Source organism: Larimichthys crocea, chromosome VII, assembly GCF_000972845.2.
Source record: "Larimichthys crocea isolate SSNF chromosome VII, L_crocea_2.0, whole genome shotgun sequence".
Lineage (NCBI taxonomy): Eukaryota > Metazoa > Chordata > Actinopteri > Sciaenidae > Larimichthys > Larimichthys crocea.
Window position 1 is genome coordinate 7,350,842 of NC_040017.1, and position 21,081 is coordinate 7,371,922.

The following is a 21,081-nucleotide window of genomic DNA, read 5'->3' on the forward strand; positions in this document are numbered from 1 at the left end:
TCCTCCTCACCATGGCAGTGCTGACAGCAAGCCGTGCGTTTCTTTTCCGGTCGAAGACCACGTAGAAACCTTCCATGATGACGGCCCCCATCACTGTACCGTGCTAGACTGGGACACGGCAAACTTATAGCAGTCCTCTTGGGCGGAGGCCACTTCCTCTACTGGGCGCAGGTATTGCTGCACAAGCAAAAAAATGAAAAATAATCAAGAAAAGGGAAAAATCAGGGGTGGAGTTAGACACAGAACATCACAAACAAGAACTCATAAAGCTGTGTATTGCGTTGTTTTTGAGAAATATACTGATATTTTGCTGCCTTACAATTTTAGGTGCATGTTTTGATGCCTTACAAAAAGTGCTAAAAAATTCCAAGGAAGTAAACGATACAAACAAAGAGTTACACTTCTTCTACCTACAGTATATGGTACGTCACACTCCTGCAACACATTACTTAAGGCCTTTCGGAATAAAAGTGTAATGGGAGGTGGTGTTAAAAAGCTAATTGTGTGTTCTTGTAGAGCCTGGCCAACACACTGACATGGATGGATCATTGGTTGATTTAGTTAGTTTTTGGTTTATACGTGGCTACCAAGCTGTATGTTGGCATAAGAAATTGGCAGGTGGGTAATGTAAAGATGTTGTCATTGCATTTGTCCACCAGAGAGCACTGACATGTTTATTTTTCATCTGTAAATTCCCCACTTAGTACCCAAACTGTATTAGGGTCCAACAATCAAATTTTGTTTATGTGTTCTAAATATCAGCCGATATATTTTCAGCTTCCTTAAACTCTATATTAACGAGCCTCAAATCTGCTATTTCATAAGTGCATTTGTATGTTTGATTTATACCTTTCCTGAGCTCTATGGTTAGCGCACAGTCTATACACAGTGATTAACTAGTTTACCTGCTGTAGAAATTACAGCAGAAGGCAAAAGCTTTTCTCGAATGTGTCATTCTGCCGTCAGCAGGGCCCGAGCCTCCCACAGGTTTATGACACGAACCTCGCTTCTAAATCTCTCTGTCAAATCGTATTCATTCCACACCCGTCAAGGTCTGTCTGAGTAGGTTTGAGTAAAAGGCGTTTAATGACCTTTTTGAAAAGCTTTAGAAAATATATTTGAAATGTAGTCATTCTTTTTTCCCTCATGGTAACTAGCCAGGATGTCATCTACTGAGGACTGTATAAAAAGGTACGCTGAAGGATAGGGTGATTTATTGTGACCAATTTCCGTTAAAAGTGCAAAGGGAAATGAAGACTGGCTCACAGAAATAATAAAATTGTAAATAACAAACTTCTTATAGGCAGGTTGCCATATTTTCTAAAGCAAACTACTGAGCAAACTTTTTATGTGAGCATGCTCAGTTCCAGTACAGGATACTGTGTATTACCTGCGCAGGATGGAGATTCTGAAGGACTGGTTGTGGTTTTCGCTCATCAGGTAGAGAGAGATGACTGGGAAGATGTGCCAGGGTGTAGTGCCAGCCTGCCAACATACCAGCTGCTCCCCAACCAGAAACCCAGAGGGAAACTCTGTCTGAAAAAACACCCAGTTATTACAAACCACAGGGTCACGAGGGAAGGCTGGAGTTATCCAGTATGAGTGGGTAAAAAAAAAAAAAAAAATCAATCCACTATAATTAGCTGTAAAAGATAAAGGTGGTGTTTTGTGAGCGTTAGCACAGTGAGCATTTGAACTCCGCCACTATAAACAAGGGAGTAAACACAAACTGCAGAACTGAACAACTCTGAAAATATCATGCTGCTTTTCCCCTGGTATTAGCGTTACAGCAGAGAGGCTGATCTCCACTGCAGGGGACATTAATAATTGTTAGTAACAGTACAGTAGGAGCTTTTCCATCTCACTCCAGAACACAGTGACCAACTTTGTTCAACAAAAGACTCTAGGCCAGTGTTTGTGAAACTGTTCATTATTATTATATTCGTGATCATTTTTCAAATGAAACAGCTGCCCACCCACCTTTTAAGCCCTGAGTAGAGTCTGCAGGCATTCTTTTCAGGATGCATACAGCCCCCCTGAACCTGTAGTTACGGCCGCTCACCGCTACTGTTAAGCGCATTGCCCTAGCGTATTGCGATAACTGGAAGGCGACTCAGGTGAGCGTATTAACATTTTATTACACTCCGATCTTCCCATCCCCATCTGCACCTTAGAGGCTGGACAGTCACAGGATGTTAATCAAAGAGACGAGGACAAACAAGCGCTGGCCACAAGAGAGGGAGTGGGAGAGGATTTTTTTAAAATCTGAGGTGTATTGACCTTGTCAGTACAAATATGGTTGCCGCAAATTGGCTTTTTAAAAAACAAAAAACATGAAAGCTTTTCAGAGATGAAGCGATACAAATCTTCTTCCCAGATGACTGAGATGTCTTGGAAAACAGTGAAATACTAACACCCCCTGAAGTCTCCTTAGATGTAAGTTATTTCCACGAGTAGGGCAGCAAAAGAACGAGAAGAATGAAGGAAGGAAGGAAGGAAGGAAGGAAGGAAGAGAAAGAAACATTTAGTAAGGACTGACCGAAGAGGCTGCTCATAGCCTTGACTGCAGCCTGGAAGACTCTTCCTCGGCAGTCGAGGTTGGTGGTGCCACTGTCCACGATGCTCTATGTTATTTTTACTTAAAAAATAGATAAACAATCACAGATTAGAAACACCCTCATAGCTCTTAGCATCAGTGACTGACAATTAAATCTTTCTTTGGTTTTTGCAGCCCAGTCCATTTACCTCTTTACAGTCCATGTTGAGGTCCTGTCCGTTCACCTCAATACGTACGATAATCACCTCGTGTACCACTCCCTGGGATTGGAGTGTACCAAAGCTCTCCCACGTAGAGCGATGGGTCCACTCCTCCGTAATCTGCGAGAATATGGTAAAAACAGAATCCAGCAGTGGGCTCTAATATGATTGGTTTATTTGTTGTATGCATGAGTCCCTATGTGCGTCTACCCCCCATGCTGCCGCTACTGCGTAGCGCTGCCAGGGAGTAATTTTGGGTGAAGCCTGCTCCACACAACTGGAGAGAGAAGAGGTTGGGGACCTGAGTCTGGCGAACAGAGAGTCAAAGAAAGGCTCCAGTGTCTCGCGGCTGGAGATGAAGAGAGAAGAAGTAAAAATAAGTAAGATAGCTTTACTTCTAAATGGTGGAACCAAGCGGCTGTTTTTAGATTTAGAAAACAACCTTGTCCTTCTCCTGACCTGTCAGCCACTGGTTGTCAAGCCAAACCCGTAACCCTTGTGATGTTAATTGAATTACCCAAAACCACATCTTGGTATAGATCTAATGAAAGCTCAGCAAAGGACAGCGAAGAAAATACAGTATTTTCACAAGTCTTTTAACAAGTCAGCACTCACAGGATTCACTGGACGTCTCCCCCTTTTCGGCTTTCCTGGTCGTTCACAGAGAAAGTCATGAGCAGCATTTTTGAATTACTGCCAACGTTGTAGGTGACAGAGAAAAGTAGCAACCGTAGAAATTTTGATAAATGATATATTTATCTTACAGCTAAATATTGATCTAAAATGTGATATTTAGCTTTCTTCCACCTCTCCCCAATCCGTTTCTTCTGTGCATAATGTCTAACTTCACAACATGTTACATGAAATGTGACTAATACAATGCACTGCTCTTACCCGGGCTATATCGGCGTAGGCTAGTCCCAGGATTCCCTCCCAGTTAGATCCATTGATGAGAGAAGCGATCTGACTGGTGATCGCGGCGATGTTGGCGCGCAGCGTGGCGTTAGGGCCGTGTGGGATGGAGACCACGTCGTCCCCAGCTCTCCCTCCCAGCGACCCGGGTGTAGGGAACGTACACGCTCCTGCTCTGGTCGCGGTACGAGCTGGAGCTGTGAATGGACGGTAAGAGTGGGACGAAATAGTGGAGGAGAAAGAAGGAGGGGTTGGTTCCTGGAGGTTTTACAGTAAGTAATTGAAAGGCTTCAACTCTGTGAGGTGAGTATTAATAATATCTCCTAAAAAACTCAGAAGAGTTTTTTTCTTTTGCTGTTTTCTCTACTCACAGCGAACGATGGTGTATCTGCGCAGGAAGGGATGAGAAGCTGCCCCGACAGCAAAGTTACTGCTTCCTGTATCCACCAGGATGTTCAACTAATGACACAGAGAGAAAAGACAAGACAGAGAGTGGGAGATTTATTAAATATTGCTTGGTCCATTTTACAAAATCAATAGATTGTAAAACTGACGCTTGGGTTACATTGTGAAATTGATTATGTTCAATCTCTGAAGGGTAAGTTTAATCTATCTTTGGGTTGCCTTGGAGACAGACACAACCATTTGTAAAACATTTTCTGTGTGATGTCTGTCTGCTGTGATACCTTTATTTTTATGTCTGATACAAGCTGAGGTTATTCTCTCTCTCTCTCTCTCTCTCTCTCTCTTCTTCTCTCTCTATCTATTATATATATATATATATATATATATATATATTATATATATATATATCTATATATAATATATATATATATAATATAGCAAGCAGCCTCCTCACTTCTCTCTTCTTTCAGTCATTCTCTGTATCCATTTCTCTTCCCTTGTAGTGTCCTGCGCCGTTTCCTGTTGCCCTCAACGTCCTTTCTCTGTCCCCTCTCTGTCTCCATTCTAACCCTCCACTCCTCTCAGGTTGCCCACTATTCTCTCTCTCTCTCTCTCTTCCTCCTCTTCTGTCTGCATCTCCATGAGAGTATCATATTTTGCACAATCAGTTAAAACAGTTAGTGAATGTGTGAATGGAGCACAATGGCAGATGGCGATAAAGACAAGAATTATACGATAGTTACTGAATGCAACACATTATACTTTACACATATATAAACTGCTGCACCGCAGGTAACCCTTCATTTTTCTTCCCGTCTTTGAGTCCTGTGTTTTTATGTGCTAAAGCAGATGTTTTCATTCAGATAATTCTAGTTAAGATGAAATGTCGTGGTTCGATTTGTCGTCCCTTTGTTGCAGTGACGTACAGGCATACAATGTACTATTTTGCTGATTGACGAACAATGTGAAAGATGGAACAACTGCTTGGCAGAGAATATAGACAAAGAGAGAAACACCCAAACAGAAGAGCAAATAGACAGCAAGCCGCTCAATAATGGATTGGCTCTTTAAATATCCAGAGATGCGCTACTGTCTCAAGGGCTGGGCCTGAAAGCCCAGAATAAATACTGGACTGTCCAGCTGCCTTCTAACACACAAATGCATCGTGCCAGTAATATATACATATACATACACTCTGTCTGTCTTCCGCTCTTAGCCAGAGGTTTGCTGACTGTTCAGGATACTTCTTGTGTCTCTTTCTCACACATACACACAGTAAAGGCTGCATCCTGACACACTGCGACCTCATGTCTTTCTCTGCTCTGTCTTCCTGTCCTCCCTGGCAGAATGCCTGTCAGTTCCAGCCATTATATTTTGCCCTTCCCCCTCTATGGAGGAGAAATCATCTAGTGGTTACCAGAACAGAACACGACATATCTGAAAGTTAATGTAAATCGATAACTTGAGGTCATTTCCAAAACCATTTGACTTCAGTTCATTTCATACACAGCCTGATAAATGAATGTGTATATGTATATAGAAGAAGATTTTTAATACAACATACAGTGAAACAGATATTGATTTTTTGGAGGTGGGTCTTTTTTATGAGGCTAAAATTAATTTTTCTGCTGAGCCTGCCTCTGTGTCAGGATCCTCGTCTGCTTCTCCGATCTAACCGCCGTCTACTGCAGGTAACACACTGAATATGCAGAAGTCTCCATAACCTCGCAACCCGGCTTCAACAAACCTTTTTAAATGCATTTAGGTCATCTGATTCATGATATCTTGAGACTCATTAAGTGTCTGCAAACGATGACTTTAATGAATGAGATGGCTGAGAAGGCTGTTTTATTGTACTCCAGGTCATGAAGTGACTGAGGATCAGTGTGTTTAGTATTACTAGGCTCCAAAAAGGACGTAGTCTTAGCAATTTCAGTATCTTTCACACATTTATACATCCTTTAATATAATCTTTATTGTCCCAGTGCCTGTCTACTGCAATTTTAAAGGTCCTGAAACTTATTTTCTGTATTAATTTTGTTCTACACATAATCCTTCTGGTCAAAATTCAGACAGCAGTTCAACAGTTTTGGTTGCTAAATCTCAGGTTTTCACACATGAGATTTCTGTATTTGTGTTTGATTTGTCCCTTCTGGGTTACCGTAGAAAAATGGCGTTACAACACAGTGGATCATACATCGTGTGACACCTTCTGATCCTTAAAGACTTCATACGTGCACATCTATTTACAAAAAAAAAAAGACGAGGAGCTGGAAGAGAGTGCCATGAGCATCATAGAGGTGTAAAACAGCAAAAACAATTAATTAGGGGGAACTGAAGGAGAAAGTGTGGGAAGATATGAAAGTTAGGGGGAACTGAAGGAGAAAGTGTGGGAAGATATGAAAGGGGCCCCACTTTTGGATACGTCATCCAGCAGTTAGCGTATCTATGGTCGGGATTCGGTGTCCTGCTCGTGATAGAGCTGCGGATCAAATGTCACTACATTTTCGGGTACCGACCAAAACGTGTCCGTAGTACTGAGTTTGCATAGGCTGTTGAGTATCAAAACATGGCTGTGATTACTCTTCATCAGTTTTGACAATTTAAGACTATGTTTGTTCAAACTAAATATGGTTTCTGTAGATTATGTTTATGTAAATTAAGGTTCATGGGCACTGGTTGAAGGACACTCGGTGTGTTGTCTGTCTGTGCCGATTGGCCTGGTAGTCACTGTGGTGCTCAGCATAACGGCAGATCTGTCTGATGTAGGAAACACCCGTCTCTCCTTCATCTTTCTCTCCCTCCCTTTTTTGCCTCTTCTTCACCTCTCACTCACACCTTGACTCTCTGAATCTCCTGTCTCTCCCTTGTCGCTTCTTTATTCCTTCCCTCCTTCACCTTCTCCTCCTCCTCCTCCTCCTCTTCTACCACCTCACGACTTTCTCTTCCTCCCTTCCTCTACCCGTCACCCTCTGTGTGCCAGCCTGTACACCGCAGCTGCACCCAGCTGGCACTCCTCACTCTGCAGAATTAATGGTTCCATTATCTGTCAGTACCATTCAGTCCTTTTTCTCTTTCACACACACACACACACACACACACACACACACACACAAAGGACACACACACACACACACACACACACACACACACACAAAGGCCATCTGTCACTGCGGGGACGCCAACTTTAAATCTTGGACGAATTAAAGTATGATATTTATTTACATTAGTAAAGGACATGCACTGCACGTGTCATCGAGGGGTGTCAAAAGTTTATAGTGATGTCGCCTACCTTGAGCTGCATGATAGAAGAATCATCATCATAAATGTGTCTTTAATGTTAATTATCTGACTTTTTTTATTCACTTTCATTCCGATAAAGAAACACTAGATTTAATGAGTTTAAAGTGTAAACGGAATTAAATTCAACATTTCTGCCAATGAGGCTGATTTTAGTGAGACAAAGACAGGGAGCAGGAGACCAGAGATGAATATTGTATTTTGCAAGGAGAGCCAGACTCTCTACAGGGTATTACTGAATGTCATCCTCAAGGAAAGATTTATTGATTTTATGAGTGTACCTGTTTTTAATTCAACACAGAGATTTGTTGTATAGGTCACATGGTGCATAACAGACTGCTTTAACAACATATAAATCACGTCACGTATATAAAACTCGTTACCTTTTGCGGAGGAGAACCCACGGCCATCTCCACGTAGTAACCCTGACCAGACTTCCCACGTAGGTTATCAATCATGTCCACGAAGCTGACACCGCCCGCCGCCGCCGCCGCTCCTCTCCGCTTGCGCGCGGCGTACTTCCCAGCGCTGCCGCGCTCGCGCTTCACGGTGGCGGCGGGAGTCAGCTGCGGTGGCTGTTCAGCGCGAGCGCCTTGCCGCAGTGGCACGCGGATGGCTAAAGGCAGGCCCGAGGCGTCCGGCGCGGACTGACCGCTGCTGAGCAGACATAACGACGTCCATATGAATAAATTCGTCAGCCAGCGAGGCTGTAACGTCGACGCATCCATGTTGAAACTCGCTGGAGTTTATTTTTTTTATTTTGGGGGGGGTATGTTTGGTTTTGACGTGACGGCACTCCGTTCAGCTTGACATCCAGTCGGCGGTGACCAGATCAGGTGGCGGTGATGCTAAAATGACAGCTGAAACCATGATGGCAGTTGAACCACAAACATGAAGAGGGGCAGGGTCACTTTGTTTTCTCCTCCCGCTTTCTTCACGTTAATTGACACAAGCCCAATTTTAGACCACGACAAAGTAACATGGAGGACAGCAGCAAATAGCCTCCGCTGGAAATCAAATCACCCTCACAATTAAACCAGTGTCACTGATAATTTGAGGCGACGGGTAAATGACAGGCTCTCCCTCCGTGCTCAGCGTATCAACAAACCGCAGGCCCGTGTCGTTTTCTCCGCGCGTCCCTCATGTCAAACGGCCGAAACCATCGTCGGTAGGCACAGCTGGACGGCGGGATGCCGTAATCCGCATCCTTCCAGGTTTCCCGACCCGTTCATTCTGTTCTCCGCCTTCCAGTCTTTCACCTCCTCCTCCTCCTCCTCCATCCACCCCGCTGCATCCTTCAGAGCTGCGAGAGCGCGAGCGAGCACCGCCGCCGTCAAGTTACCGTGTGAAAGCTCGCGACTTCCTGTGAGCATTTTCAAAATAAAACTCTCCGACTTAAATCTAGAGCAGCAAACCAATCTGTAGAATTCATTCCTTTTTGAAAAGCCTTGGTTACATGATTTATATGTGCAATAACATATTATATGTTCCGTCAGGCAGTATATAACCATCACTTGTGTTTTAATCGTACATTATGCATGCCATACCACTGTTTGTTTCTCATGAGGTCTTTTAATTTGAAAGCGCTGTCATGTCATGGATCTCTCCTCTTCTTCAGGAAATGACCGTGGGACACTGCATTCTGGGTAATGAAGTTTTCACCGTGATTGCCTTGCGGATCACAGGTATTTCTATTTCCCCACACAACATTTGCATGAGAGGTATTATTACCTGCTCTCACTCAGAGCAAATACAGATATCTGCACATGATTTGCTTTTTATAAACAGGCCAAGATTTCAGATTGACATTTTATTATCTCAAACAACAAACGAATACATTGTAGTTGCACCAATGTCATTAGGAGAAATCACCATATATCATTTTCAAAAAGTGTGTTATGTTGTTTTTAGCTGTGTTTTGGGGTGGGGTTCTAGTATTTTAGATTTTGTCTGTCAGTGATTTGCCATTGTTATAGCTATAATTTCTAGTACACACTGTGACTCTGTAATACTCTTATTGTATGCTATGCTATTATAAAGGCCTACAGCATCATTGCTGGAAATGTATCACATTGCATTGTTGTTTTGGTGAAACATAGTTACAATAAATTAATTTTGTGAGGGACACCACAAACTATATACACTGAGTATAAAACACACAATAACGTAAATGAGGAAGCAGGCAGTAGTTCAAATTGAATTCAAAGCTCATTCAGTTTGCTTCTCTCTCCTATGACAGATTGCCTCTCTCTTGAGATGACCCTGGACAATCCCAGTAGTAAGGAACAGGGAGGAAGGAAGCAGGTGCCAATATACTGTGTCCATCTTTCCTCTCCATGGTGAATCCCACTGAGTCTTTGCAGTGGTGGAGAAGTCCACACTGCTCCACCAACAACGGGGCTGGCTCCTCTTGTCCTGAGGATGCAGGAGAACACAGTTGGACAAATATTCATCACTAAAGTTTTTATATCCTTTATAAATTAAATCTGAATCATTAACCTACTCCTGATTCAAATAATTTAGATTCTGTCTATTAACCCAGCCAGCTCCCTTGCTAGAAAACATTTTATATTTACAGTTATTGTAGCCTATCATAGCATATACTATAATCTACAGTGTGACACTTACTAGTTGAAATCATTGTGCCCCAATTTTTCTGCCCGGTGATGAGGGGCTCAGCTCTGCCCTCTGGTGGACACCACACTGGTAAGTGTCCAGATTTACCCACCCTACACACACACACACACACACACACACACACACACACAGATACTGTATAGTTACACAAGCATAGTAAACAGAGGTGTACATGCCCATATGTAAATTATGCAAACCTCCTATAAATCACTATAATCATGTCTCTCACAGTTTTACCATACATGGCCAACAACCTCCCATGTGTTAACATCCTTTGCATACAAAGGTCAAAGATTAGCTATCAGCGAGGCTGCTGCCTTATCACTATGTACCGACTGATAACAGCGATGAAATGCACTGTGATCTAGTCGTGATCTCAACTGAGGGAAAGATGTGTTTTTTAATCAGGCAAACTGTATTCCAACCAGACTGGGTGGGTGACTGACTGAGACACTCACCGGTCCTGGGGGTCTGTAGTCCTGAAGCCTTTAGCAAATGGGTTGCTAGCAATTTTTAGCTGGGTGATCTGAGAGAGAGAGACAAAGGGTAAAAAATAAAGGGGTAAAATAAATGAGAAAAGACATTTCTCCCAAATATGTCTGTTTCATTAGTAGAAAGTTTTCATGCTTGACATAAATATGACAAAGATGTGTGATGGGCCTGTGTAATATTCAGTAAAATGCCAACAGATCCTGGGTTTCCTACCCGGTGGTTCTGATATGCAGTGACGGCCATAAAGCGTGTCTCGGGGAAGGAAAAAGAGCAGAAGTTCTTGTATGCATTTAAATGACTGTTGGGAGTTGGATCCACATATACCACATGGAAGCGTGGCTGGTAGCGATGCATGGAGTTCAGTATCATCTGGCAAGGAGAAAGTTGCAGAAAACACAACAAGCAAATAATAAAAAAGGACATTTCTAAATGTTCTTTCATGTTGGAAGAAAACACAACCTTTCTCTCAAAAGAGAGACACACATTAACTTACATGTCCATTGTCATCGAGTAGGTTGTTGGTGAGCTTGAGAGTGTCGAAAGATACAGTCTGCTTCATCCACTGGGCTCCACAGGCGGGTGAATCTGGGTGGAAATGCATCCTGCTTGGGGCCACGACATCCGCTCGCCCTGCCACCAACCAGGATGAGCTGTGGAACGCATATCTGATACAAACACACAGTTTTATAAATGTGTAAGATAGGACTTGTATGGTAAGAGCTCAAGGTAGATCTAGGTTATAAGAGGGCTATGATGTTCAGGAATAAAGTGATGAAAATGCTACAACAGATCAGAAATAATAAAAAAAAAAATGTTAACAGTATGTTCGAAAAAGTAAAAAATCTCTGCATGTCTGACCTGTATCTTTTATCGTCAACAGGGATAAAGTCCATGAGCAAGACATATTCAGCAGCAGGATCCATTCCGGAGATTTGCACCTGGAACGTTGGAAACATCCTCCTGCAGTTTGTGAACATGTAAACGAACATAGTGCAGTCAGAGACCCCAGAGAAAATGAAGTGCAAGATAAGGTAATGAGAAATACAAATCTGAATACTATTGTTACCTTCCAGCTTTGGTAACAATCATCTCTGTGCCCAGCTGGTCAAACTGTTGCCAAAGTGCATGCATCTCCAGCTGTACCCTAACCACACTCACTTGGGGGGCCTTGGCGCTCGACAGTGACCCCCTGTCTGCACAGCAGGGCAGAGATAGTTCATAGTTCTGAGACAGCTGAGGACCTAAAAAGAGGAGAAGAGAAAAGAGGAGAGGAGAGGTGTGTGTTGTTCACGTTAGGATAAAAGATTTTGCCTATAATCATCATCACAAGAATGTATATTTTCTACATTGAACTTAGGCAATTTTGATCATAAAAACACACTTACCAGCCATCGCTTGAAGGTCTACAAGATAAATAATATGAAAGAATTTGCTGTTTTGTCTCTTCCTTTGATATTTCTGTTCACTCCAGTCAGCAACTCCTGTTTATACATCGAGACCAGTGGAGATCTGTGATAGATTAAGAGTGGCTGTTTGTGTCCAGGAACAGGCTGGTTTTATACACCATGAGACTCTCACTGGGGACCTCCATGCTTGGCTCATCCATTACAATACTCATAGTGCCACTGACATGCACTAATCACAGCTGCACACGCATGCAGGCATGCCGCCTTAAGAGTTGTGAATAGACCAATGTGCGTGCACACACACATGCACCCAAAGCCTTTTTGGAGCAACAAACCTTGCATTTCCAGTTTGTTATAGCCTAAAGCCTTAAGTGGAGCTCATCTTGACCAACCAGTAGGACATTAATAACATCCTAATCAGCCTTGGTGTGGACAGATAAAGACAGCAACAAACTGCTTTTATTATTCATAGCCTCTTTTTTTTTTTAGCTTTAGAGTTTCAGCACCATACTAATTAGTCAGTTATTCCCTAAAAGTTGATATTTCTGTTTTAATTCATGGCGCCTTTCAGGCATATCTATAAAATTTAGCATATCAGATTGTGTTAGGGATACACTGATAAAGTCCTGGACATTGCTGTTAATGTGGTTTGTACAAAAGTGTTTCACTGTGTGTGTGGTGTGTGTGTGTGTCATGCAAGGTTTTGTATAACATAAAGACATAACTATAGCTCATAACACTAAGACACAAATGATAAGACATATGATCTTGATAAATCAAGTTGTGTGGTTACAAATGCAAGTGTTTAGTGGTGTGGTTGGGATGTGCACATATGTGTGTGTGTGTTTGTGTGTGTTTGTGTGTATAGCCTCATGTGACTCTATGATGGGACAGTGTTGAAGGGTTCCAGCCTGAGGGAACTTAAGCAGAAAAGTGGACTTTTTCCTAATAAAGCACAACGAGACTTTTAGTTTGTCAATAGGCCACTTCATACCCCCGAACAGCTCATTAATCACAGCTTACAAGACCCAGGGCAGAAATATCTTATATGTTATTGGATGTGCCTCTTAAGTAGAAGTGATTGTATTAATATTGCTCTTTTCCAATGGACCTTGTGATCAATGATGACCCCTTACCCAATGTGCTGTCTGTGTGATATGACCTTATATGCTCACTGAGGTCAAAAACACTTCAATAAAGCTGCTGCTATACTCTGGAGAGGGTCATTTTTAAGTAAACTGCACTATGTATTTTAATAGTTTAGATAAAATTGGCTGTATTCTAATGTTGTGGCAAACATTGATGTAATAAAGTGAACTGCGGTGTGTTATACTGTTATTCTTCTTCATTACAGACAGATCATTTAGGAAAATGAGGAAATTATTTAAATATCTTTGACACTATTAGTCAGAGAGCAAAGTAGTAGTAGTACAGTCAGATGTTTATTGAGCTGTATTTCATCAAAGCACAGTTTTCAGACAAGCATCATTACACAGAGGTCCAGGCACTTGTGTTAATTCACATACAATTCCTACACAAAATGTAAGCAGTTGGCCATGGTATGCAAAGAGCAAAGCATGAAAGCAAGTGTGCTGTGTATGTGTGTGTCTGTGTGTGTGTGTTTGCCTGCATGTGCTTAAGCATGTGTGCATGAAGTAAGGTGTTTGCATGGGAAAGAGAGAGAGCAAGAGTCCAGCCATTTTGTTGTGAACGAGTGCACCAGTCAGGCATCGGCTTCATTTTGGGAGGTGGTCCCCGTGAGGAAAGATAGAATAGAGAGAAAGGTGGAATGGATCTAAAACAAGACAGGTATGTGAGGTTAGTTACAGGAACAGGGTTGGGAGGATTTAGTTCTTGGTGACGGAAGCAGTGATGATCTGGAAGATAGCCTGGAGCTTGGACTTGATGTCATCAGCTAAAGGTGCAATCTTTGCCTTCAGTGCTTCTCCATCGGCACCCTGGGCCTGGGTGTAGACATTCTTCAGCTGCTCCTTGTATTCTTCGACGTAGGGAGTAGCCAACTGCTTCAGAGCCTCCAGACGCTCAGAAAGCTTGGCGCGCACTGTCTCCACAATTGGTGCCAGGGCGGCCTTGGTCTCCTCTAGATTGGTGGACACCTTAGCCTGCAGAGACTCGACAACTGGCTCCAACTTTTCCTTGAGGACAGCCATGTCATTTGTGTGCTTCACGTAGTATTCTTTCATGATGGGCTCCAGCTCGGTTTTGTACTCATCAAGATGCTTTTCAATGACCGCTCTCAGAGCTACACGCTTGGGCTCGATGTCAGCCTTCAGTTGATCGAGATCAGCTATCAGGGAAGTACGGAGATCAGCAGTGGCATCAGAGATGGTGCTGACGACGCTGTCAGTGACTGGGGAGACCTGAGCCTGCAGAGCCTTGAGCTGAGTGTGGAAGTTCTCTATGTGCTGAGACACGCTGTCCCTGGGAAAGAACAGAGATGGGGGCACAAAACCATTTTAGCTTAAGTTAAATGAATAAATGTTGATTAGAGATCTGTAAAAAGTGACTTAAGGGAGAATGGACCAGTGAGGGACCAAGATAGGGACCAATTATAGAGAGTAGCAATGGATGAGTTGATCGGTCCTTACTTGATCTCCTTGTATTCAGTGTCATCCAGCTGTGCCAGGGCTCTGTTGGCACTTTCCTTCAACTGAGTCAGGTAGAGATCCGCAGCAGCCCGGACGTGGGCCAGTTGGGTAGGTGGATCTGGCAAGGAAGCGGCCTGAGAGCCTGACAGGAGGAAAGGAAAGGTGGGGAGCAGAGGTGAGCAGAAAAAAGAAGAAAGGAAAGGAAAGGAAAAAACAAAAGTAAGCAATCAGAAAAGACTATTTGTAATGTAATGTAAAAAATTTGGTATATCTAAAATTTAATTTAAATTTTTAAACAAAATTAATCTACTGACTGAGCAAAGCTGTACATGCAGGTTAGGTAAGAACCAGTGCATTCAGTACTCACCGACAGCCAGGAGAAGGGCAAGAGTGAGAGCCACAAATTTCATGATGGTGGTCTGGAATGGAAAAAGGTGTAATGGTTATTCATTTATTCAGTACATGTCACACTCAGTAATACAGTTTAAAAAACAACAACAACAAAACATGCTTAAAGTACTCAAATAAATTAGCAAAAAAATATTTTAAAATGGTAAAACAGTTTATCCAACAAATATTGAATTGTACCTCTGTGTGGGCTTGAAGCTAAAGTTAAAGTTAAAGCTACACGCTCAACCCTGAATATGCCCAAATGAGTTTACACTAAACATATGGCTGCCTCTTAAAAGAACCTGTAATCTTGGTAGATTAAGGGTGGCTACAAATTAGAGAGACAGCTCAAGCAGATTAGCTCTGTTTCGAAATCCTCTTCCAGGCTTTGCAGTAAATCAAGTCACAGAATCATCTTTCTGATCTTAAAGACAGTCTAGCACCAGGAGCACTTAAGTTTTGGGATCTCTTGATCAAAATAAAGTTAACTACTAAAATATCATGACAGGCTTAACAGCGTGATCCCAGAGGTAAAATGAACTCAAATTAAAAACCACAATTAAAAGTTAACGCTACAACTTTTCTTTCTTGCAGTGAAACTTATTTCTGGCTCCAGTTCACAACTTCATCAGTTTCCAGATTGCAGAAAGCTCACTCTGGCAGACGAATACGTTTTCCAAAAGATATTCTTTTCTGACTGCCTTTTCTACAGCCCAAGTTCCAGTTACAGCCACAGAAGTTGCTTGCCTTACCTGGTGGAGTTCTTGTCGAGACTGCAGAACTTCAGCAAGAACAGACTTTTTATAGTGCTCGATGAGGGATGAGTCCATGTGGGGAGGAGGGGTGGGGGGCGGAGGTGTGAGGGTTGTGTGTCTCCGTGGAGGTGGACCTCACCCCCCTGCCATCTCTCTCAGCAGGAGGACTGAGTTGAGAGTTCAATGGTCACCTGCTGGGAAGAGATCACTCAGCACATACACTGACACACACAGTCACAGATTAGCTATACATTGTTGAGTATCATCAGTATCATTCCTTAGCAATCCTCTAAATTAAAATTAAAGATAACAGGACATTTTACCTGTGCTGTGTCTGGGATTTTATTTATTTCTTGATTTATTTAATGGCGTTTTGCCATTTGTTCTGTTGCCAAGTTGCTATTGTGTCAACTACATGAAAGGCTGACATAAACAAAAGGCGGCTCAGAGTGAAGACGGAGCCCTAAAGCTTAGAAAGGAAGTTAAATTAGAAAAGAAGTGTGAATATGACACAAATGGGAGAGGGTGACAAGACAGAAAGAGTTTTTTATGATATCAAATAAAAAGTAGAGACCAGGAGGGGGGGAAGATTGGTGGAAATAATGAATTGTATGAAAAAAAAGATGTAAAAAGGTGACAGAAATTGTTACAATTCCCCTATGTAGCCTAAGTGAAGCTATCCCACATGTTGTACTTTACACATTTTTGCAACGTACACTTAAAAACAACAGTTTGAAGCGGTTTTATTGCATTGCTCCTGTTACAGAAGAATGTGTAGGACAAGAAAGCCACATTACTAACAGTCCCAGTTTTGCCAAAAGGCTGCCAAGATAGACAAACAAGAGCAAACAGAAGACTGTGACTTGTTGTAATCAACTCTCTGAAATCACAATCACAATCACAATCTGCATGTTGCTAAATCAGTGAGAATAAATGCAAACGCACTCACTGTAACAGTGCAGTAATCTATAGGGAACACAGAGTATGAGGACAGACTTATCTCAGTTTATGGATAACAAAGTTTGCGGCTTGTGTGTGTGATTAATAGGTCAAAGAGTGGTGTGTGCCATGCTGTTGTTTGTTGTCCTATCACCAGTGGACTTTGTCACCATGGCTTCATGTAATTTGAGGATTAGTAATAAGTACAGACTGTTGTCTCTAATTATCTACATATATAATGTGCATACCATATGGACTGTTATGTATTTTGTCATGCAAGCCTCATATGATAAATGCTGATTCATACCTATTCTTTTAAGATTTGTATACGGTTAGATCATTTTTCTCTTATTACAAAGAAAGTTAAGATATAAAGTGAAAGTGTGTCGTAAAATCACTAACACATATATTAAAACACACTTTAATGCAGTAAAAACACATTTAACCTCAAACAGAAGGTCACATGATGTACAGATGTTCATTCATATTTTTTTTTAACCCTTGTGTATTAATGTGCTTTAGAAATCATTCTGCACAATCATCTCTATGTGCTGATACATGTACCATGACATGTCATACCACAGCTGTCTGCAGAGTGAAAGGCAGTCTAATAGTGCAGGGTTATTAGGTGCAGGGTTAATCATTGTCATCAGTGGTCAGTGGCAATCAACTGTAACCAAGAAACTGGTGTTTGTTTCTTTACATATTATAGTTCCAGTAGCCAATATGCACTTTTCTTCGAATACCACTAAACTAAAGTTTTGTGCGCTGTCAGTACTTGTTCTGGGTGATTGCAGCATGTCATATATGAGGCAACATGTGGCAAGATACTACAGTAAGAGTTTAATTCATGTACAGTAACATATGTTATATGCAACATTCAAGGCAATTAACACTATGAAAGGGTAACAAGGAATTAACTCTCAATTTTGCATATGAAAAACAAGTTCACCACAGCGAATAAAACATAAATGTTCTTAAATGTCCTCTAGTGTTCTCCACCAGCTTTACCTTATGAAGTAGAGCTGTCATACGATTTAGTTTAATTTAGTTCAACCTTACAATGTTCAGTTTTGTTAAGACTGGATGAAAGGCGTTGACTCGTGAGGCTATAGCTTGTATGTTGAAAAGTGTTTCTAATATTTAGTTCCAACCTTGTCTTTTAATGGGATAGATCACACAAGCACTCCATTTAGTGTGTTGCCTTAAAGCTTAGCATTCATTTATTGCCTTTATGCAGCAGATTTGTGAAGAGTTCAAATCACAAAACAAAGTTCCACTTTCCCTTTGTAAGGGTTTCACTGTATGACTGCAGTAAATCCTCTGTGCCTATTTAACGGCCAAATTACATTCTTTCTCTGCATCCATTTGCCTTTGTTATTTATCATTTGCCACTGTGGTGTCTGTCTTCACTCTCACCTCCTACTACAAACTCATTCACTTCACATTTTTACAGAGAGGAGCCAGGCTGAGCTTAATGAGGCTGTGAAGACAGATGTCAGAGCCGTTACCAATTCGGGCCACATCAACGCCTTCTCGCATCACCTCTAACCATTTGCCTGACACCAGTTAGCAAAATACAGCAGACAATTTGAAAGTGTAATGGAAGCTTTGTAGTTAATATGACTTAATAGTATGACCTAATTTCTAGCTAAGAAGTATATTTAGTAGTAGTAGTTAGTTTTGCTAAGCAAGAACAATGGTTTTGAACAAGTGGTTGGACAAAACAAACAACTTGAAGAAGCTACATGGGGCCCTGGAAAATTTTGAAAAATTACAAAGAATTAAAATAATCATTATTGCAGGCCTCCACTATACACACCAAGAGCAGTAAAAATCTATACAGATCATATCACGACTCCTCAGTCAGAGGCTCCAGCTTGTACTGTCATTGTACAGTAGTCTTTAGGGCTTTTGCCCTGGCCCATGAGATAAGCGTGTTCTCCGTGTCAGCTGCTCTGAGCTCAGAGCTCACCAGGAGTGAAACAGGCCTTGTCAGAAGAATGACTCTTATCTGGAACAGCAACCTTTGAGATTGCTTGCACTGCAGCACATTGATTCAGTATCCACAACGAACCCTCTATCTAGATTACTGCTGTCGTAATTGTTATCAATACAAATTCTTAGTTGGCTAGGCAATTGCTAAGGTTGCATTTTTTTTAGAAAACTGAAAACACTCAATTATGACAACAAGAGACAAGAACATTTTAAATGAGCAAATGAGACATTAAGCAATTATAATTGTGAATATTCTTGGCTGACCACTATTTTGGGAAAAATCATAATATACAGAGAGCACCACCTGGTCAAAGCTGGATTGCAAGCACCATTTGGGCTTGATTTAAGACAGCATAACTGCTAGACAGAGACAATAATGTGGTTAAAGCAAGGATTTGGTCTATTTCGTAGAACTTCAGTGCTGTCATCACTTACGCAAAACCAATTGATTTCTAGGCTAACTCATGTGATGGGATTTATCAATGCCCCAATAAGAAAAGGAAGTTCTTTGTTGATGATCAACAAGCCCTGTTACAGTGACCATCAAACAGCCAGGCAGATGTGGGGTAATTGCCTGGAGCTGATAAATATTTAATCAGAAAATCCACCATTTGATCAGGCCCTGGCTGAGGTTCAAAGGTCACGTCATTGTTCCAGCTGCCTCCATGATGGAGCACTGTTCTCAAACCAGCAGGGGAGGTTATCTCAGCTGTGAGCAACAGCGTGGACAGCTCTCTCTCATTTTCTCCAACACACACACCACTTCAGATTGCTATACCCAAGTCTCATTAACTGTAGTGATGTGGTTTTGCAATGTCACATCTGCCGAGGTCGCTCCTGCTTTAATACAGATATTTGGACTGAAGCCCTGGTCGTAGAGAGTCACTGTAGGTTGCATCGCCCTGTGGGTTGTACAGCTTGACAGCAAAGCAAAGAAAATCCACCCTGAACTCAGATAACCTAAATCATTCGAGGAACAAAATGAAGAGGAATATTGTTTAATCATAAAACACACTCACTCTCAACTCTCACGTAATGAACAAATAATGAGGACACACTTGGGCAACTACATGCCAACCAACAAGGTGTGAGTTGTCGTTCTGATCAGGGATAGGAAACATTATCTTCTCCTTTTATGAGCCTTCATTTGCTGCCCTTAAACTGTTCGAAGATAATGCAGTTTATTATTATAAGTGCATAGTTAAATGTTAGGGTAAGAAAAACATGTTCCATGGTAAAACGCTGATGCAACTGCAAATTCTCCAGTACACAGTGTGACTGTTTAAATGATCAAAAAAGGGAACATGCAGCATAGTGTAATTCTTTACTACAGGTAACAATCCAGGGAAAGGCACTGCCAGAAATAGCAATTTTGTGAAAGTACTGGATGTTTAGGCTATGCTGTTACATGCTTTTTACTTCACTACATTTAGCCATTACCATTAAAACATTTAGGTTTAATATAATTGGGAATTACGAGAGTAGTTTCACTGTGCCACCTTCACTCACAGTATTGTTTATGCTTTTTTCCAGCTGGTTTGAAACAATGGCTAAACAAGTTATTGAATCCATTAATTGTTGGGGAAAGAACATGTTAGCTTGGTTGCATTACTTCTACTACTAATTTCATGAAATGGATTTCGGTTGGGTTGTTCACAACAACAAAGATGCAAGAACTACCACCATCATAAATAAATAAATAAATAAAAACGATAAGCTGACTCACATTTTAACACTGAAAAAGAAAAACTACATGGATACCACATTGTTTGCTCATTCACAAACTGAAACATACAGTGCATGATTCATGTTTGAGGAAAAACACACTGCAAATCTGTCAATGATTTGTGTTGCTTATAATTGTTTTTGTCAATCCAGTTTGGTGAGTAGGTGTTGAGTTGATCATTTGAGTTTCAAGGCCTGTTTGTAATTCTAAAGTTAGCATTGCCCAAGATGAGAGGTCATTCACTCGGTTAGTAGAACCAAGCCGCCCACACCATGGCAAACACAGGAATGAAAGACAAGTCGTTTTTACTTGAACCCATGTCAAACATTCTAGATAATTAGATTTGTATGATCTAATAGTATGTACCTAATGCCAAAAGGAAGCATGTACAATAAGTGAAAAACCGATGTGTAACAGAGGAAGAAATACATGTTTAAACTTAGAGGATATTTGAAAATGTACTGCATTATTGGCACCACCATAATTTACTCAGTTAAGGACGTCACCACAGCTTCTACGTCCAAGAGTATATGGAAAGGGGATCAGACATGTTGCATCAGTCCTCCCCCTCATCTGCTCTCTTGTGCTTAAAACCCTGAGTAAAGAGATCATGACAGAAGTCAGGCTAAGACTAATTTATTTGAAGCTACAGTTCTACTCTGTGCACGTACTATACCAGATATTTTGACAAGTCTTCTGCGAGATGGTGGACAGGAGACTTGTTCTAATTTACCCTGTTTTAGATGACAGTCAGC

At 41.5% G+C, this 21,081-nt stretch overlaps 3 protein-coding genes and 1 long non-coding RNA gene across 4 annotated transcripts in view; 1 reads left to right on the forward strand and 3 right to left on the reverse strand.

The window, feature by feature from the left end:
- The window catches only part of bace1 (beta-secretase 1), a 15,134-nt gene extending 6,430 nt beyond the window's left edge, over positions 1–8,704 (reverse strand). Inside the window, exon 1 of the mRNA XM_027279977.1 lies at positions 7,758–8,704. Within this exon, the coding sequence (XP_027135778.1) occupies positions 7,758–8,102 (345 nt within the window). The 5' untranslated portion in view covers positions 8,103–8,704. The remainder of the gene's footprint in view (positions 1–7,757) is intronic.
- LOC113745984 (uncharacterized) lies at positions 8,623–9,729 on the forward strand. The gene is made up of 3 exons (XR_003462540.1): positions 8,623–8,739; positions 8,993–9,059; positions 9,614–9,729. It is a non-coding gene; the product is annotated as an uncharacterized LOC113745984 (long non-coding RNA).
- On the reverse strand, positions 9,229–13,233 carry LOC104930462 (T-box transcription factor TBX1-A). Its single transcript, XM_027279976.1, has 8 exons — positions 11,889–13,233; positions 11,570–11,744; positions 11,362–11,463; positions 10,997–11,168; positions 10,717–10,872; positions 10,470–10,537; positions 10,003–10,103; positions 9,229–9,789 (listed from the first exon to the last, which is right to left on the reverse strand). Exons 1-8 carry the CDS (start codon positions 11,893–11,895, stop codon positions 9,605–9,607), a joined length of 966 nt encoding a protein of 321 aa, XP_027135777.1. The 5' UTR covers positions 11,896–13,233; the 3' UTR covers positions 9,229–9,604.
- Positions 13,234–13,332: 99 nt separating this feature from the next.
- apoa1b (apolipoprotein A-Ib) lies at positions 13,333–15,753 on the reverse strand. Its single transcript, XM_010745246.3, has 4 exons — positions 15,661–15,753; positions 14,886–14,937; positions 14,519–14,660; positions 13,333–14,351 (listed from the first exon to the last, which is right to left on the reverse strand). Exons 1-4 carry the CDS (start codon positions 15,736–15,738, stop codon positions 13,757–13,759), a joined length of 867 nt encoding a protein of 288 aa, XP_010743548.1. The 5' UTR covers positions 15,739–15,753; the 3' UTR covers positions 13,333–13,756.
- Between the last annotated feature and the right edge of the window lie 5,328 nt (positions 15,754–21,081).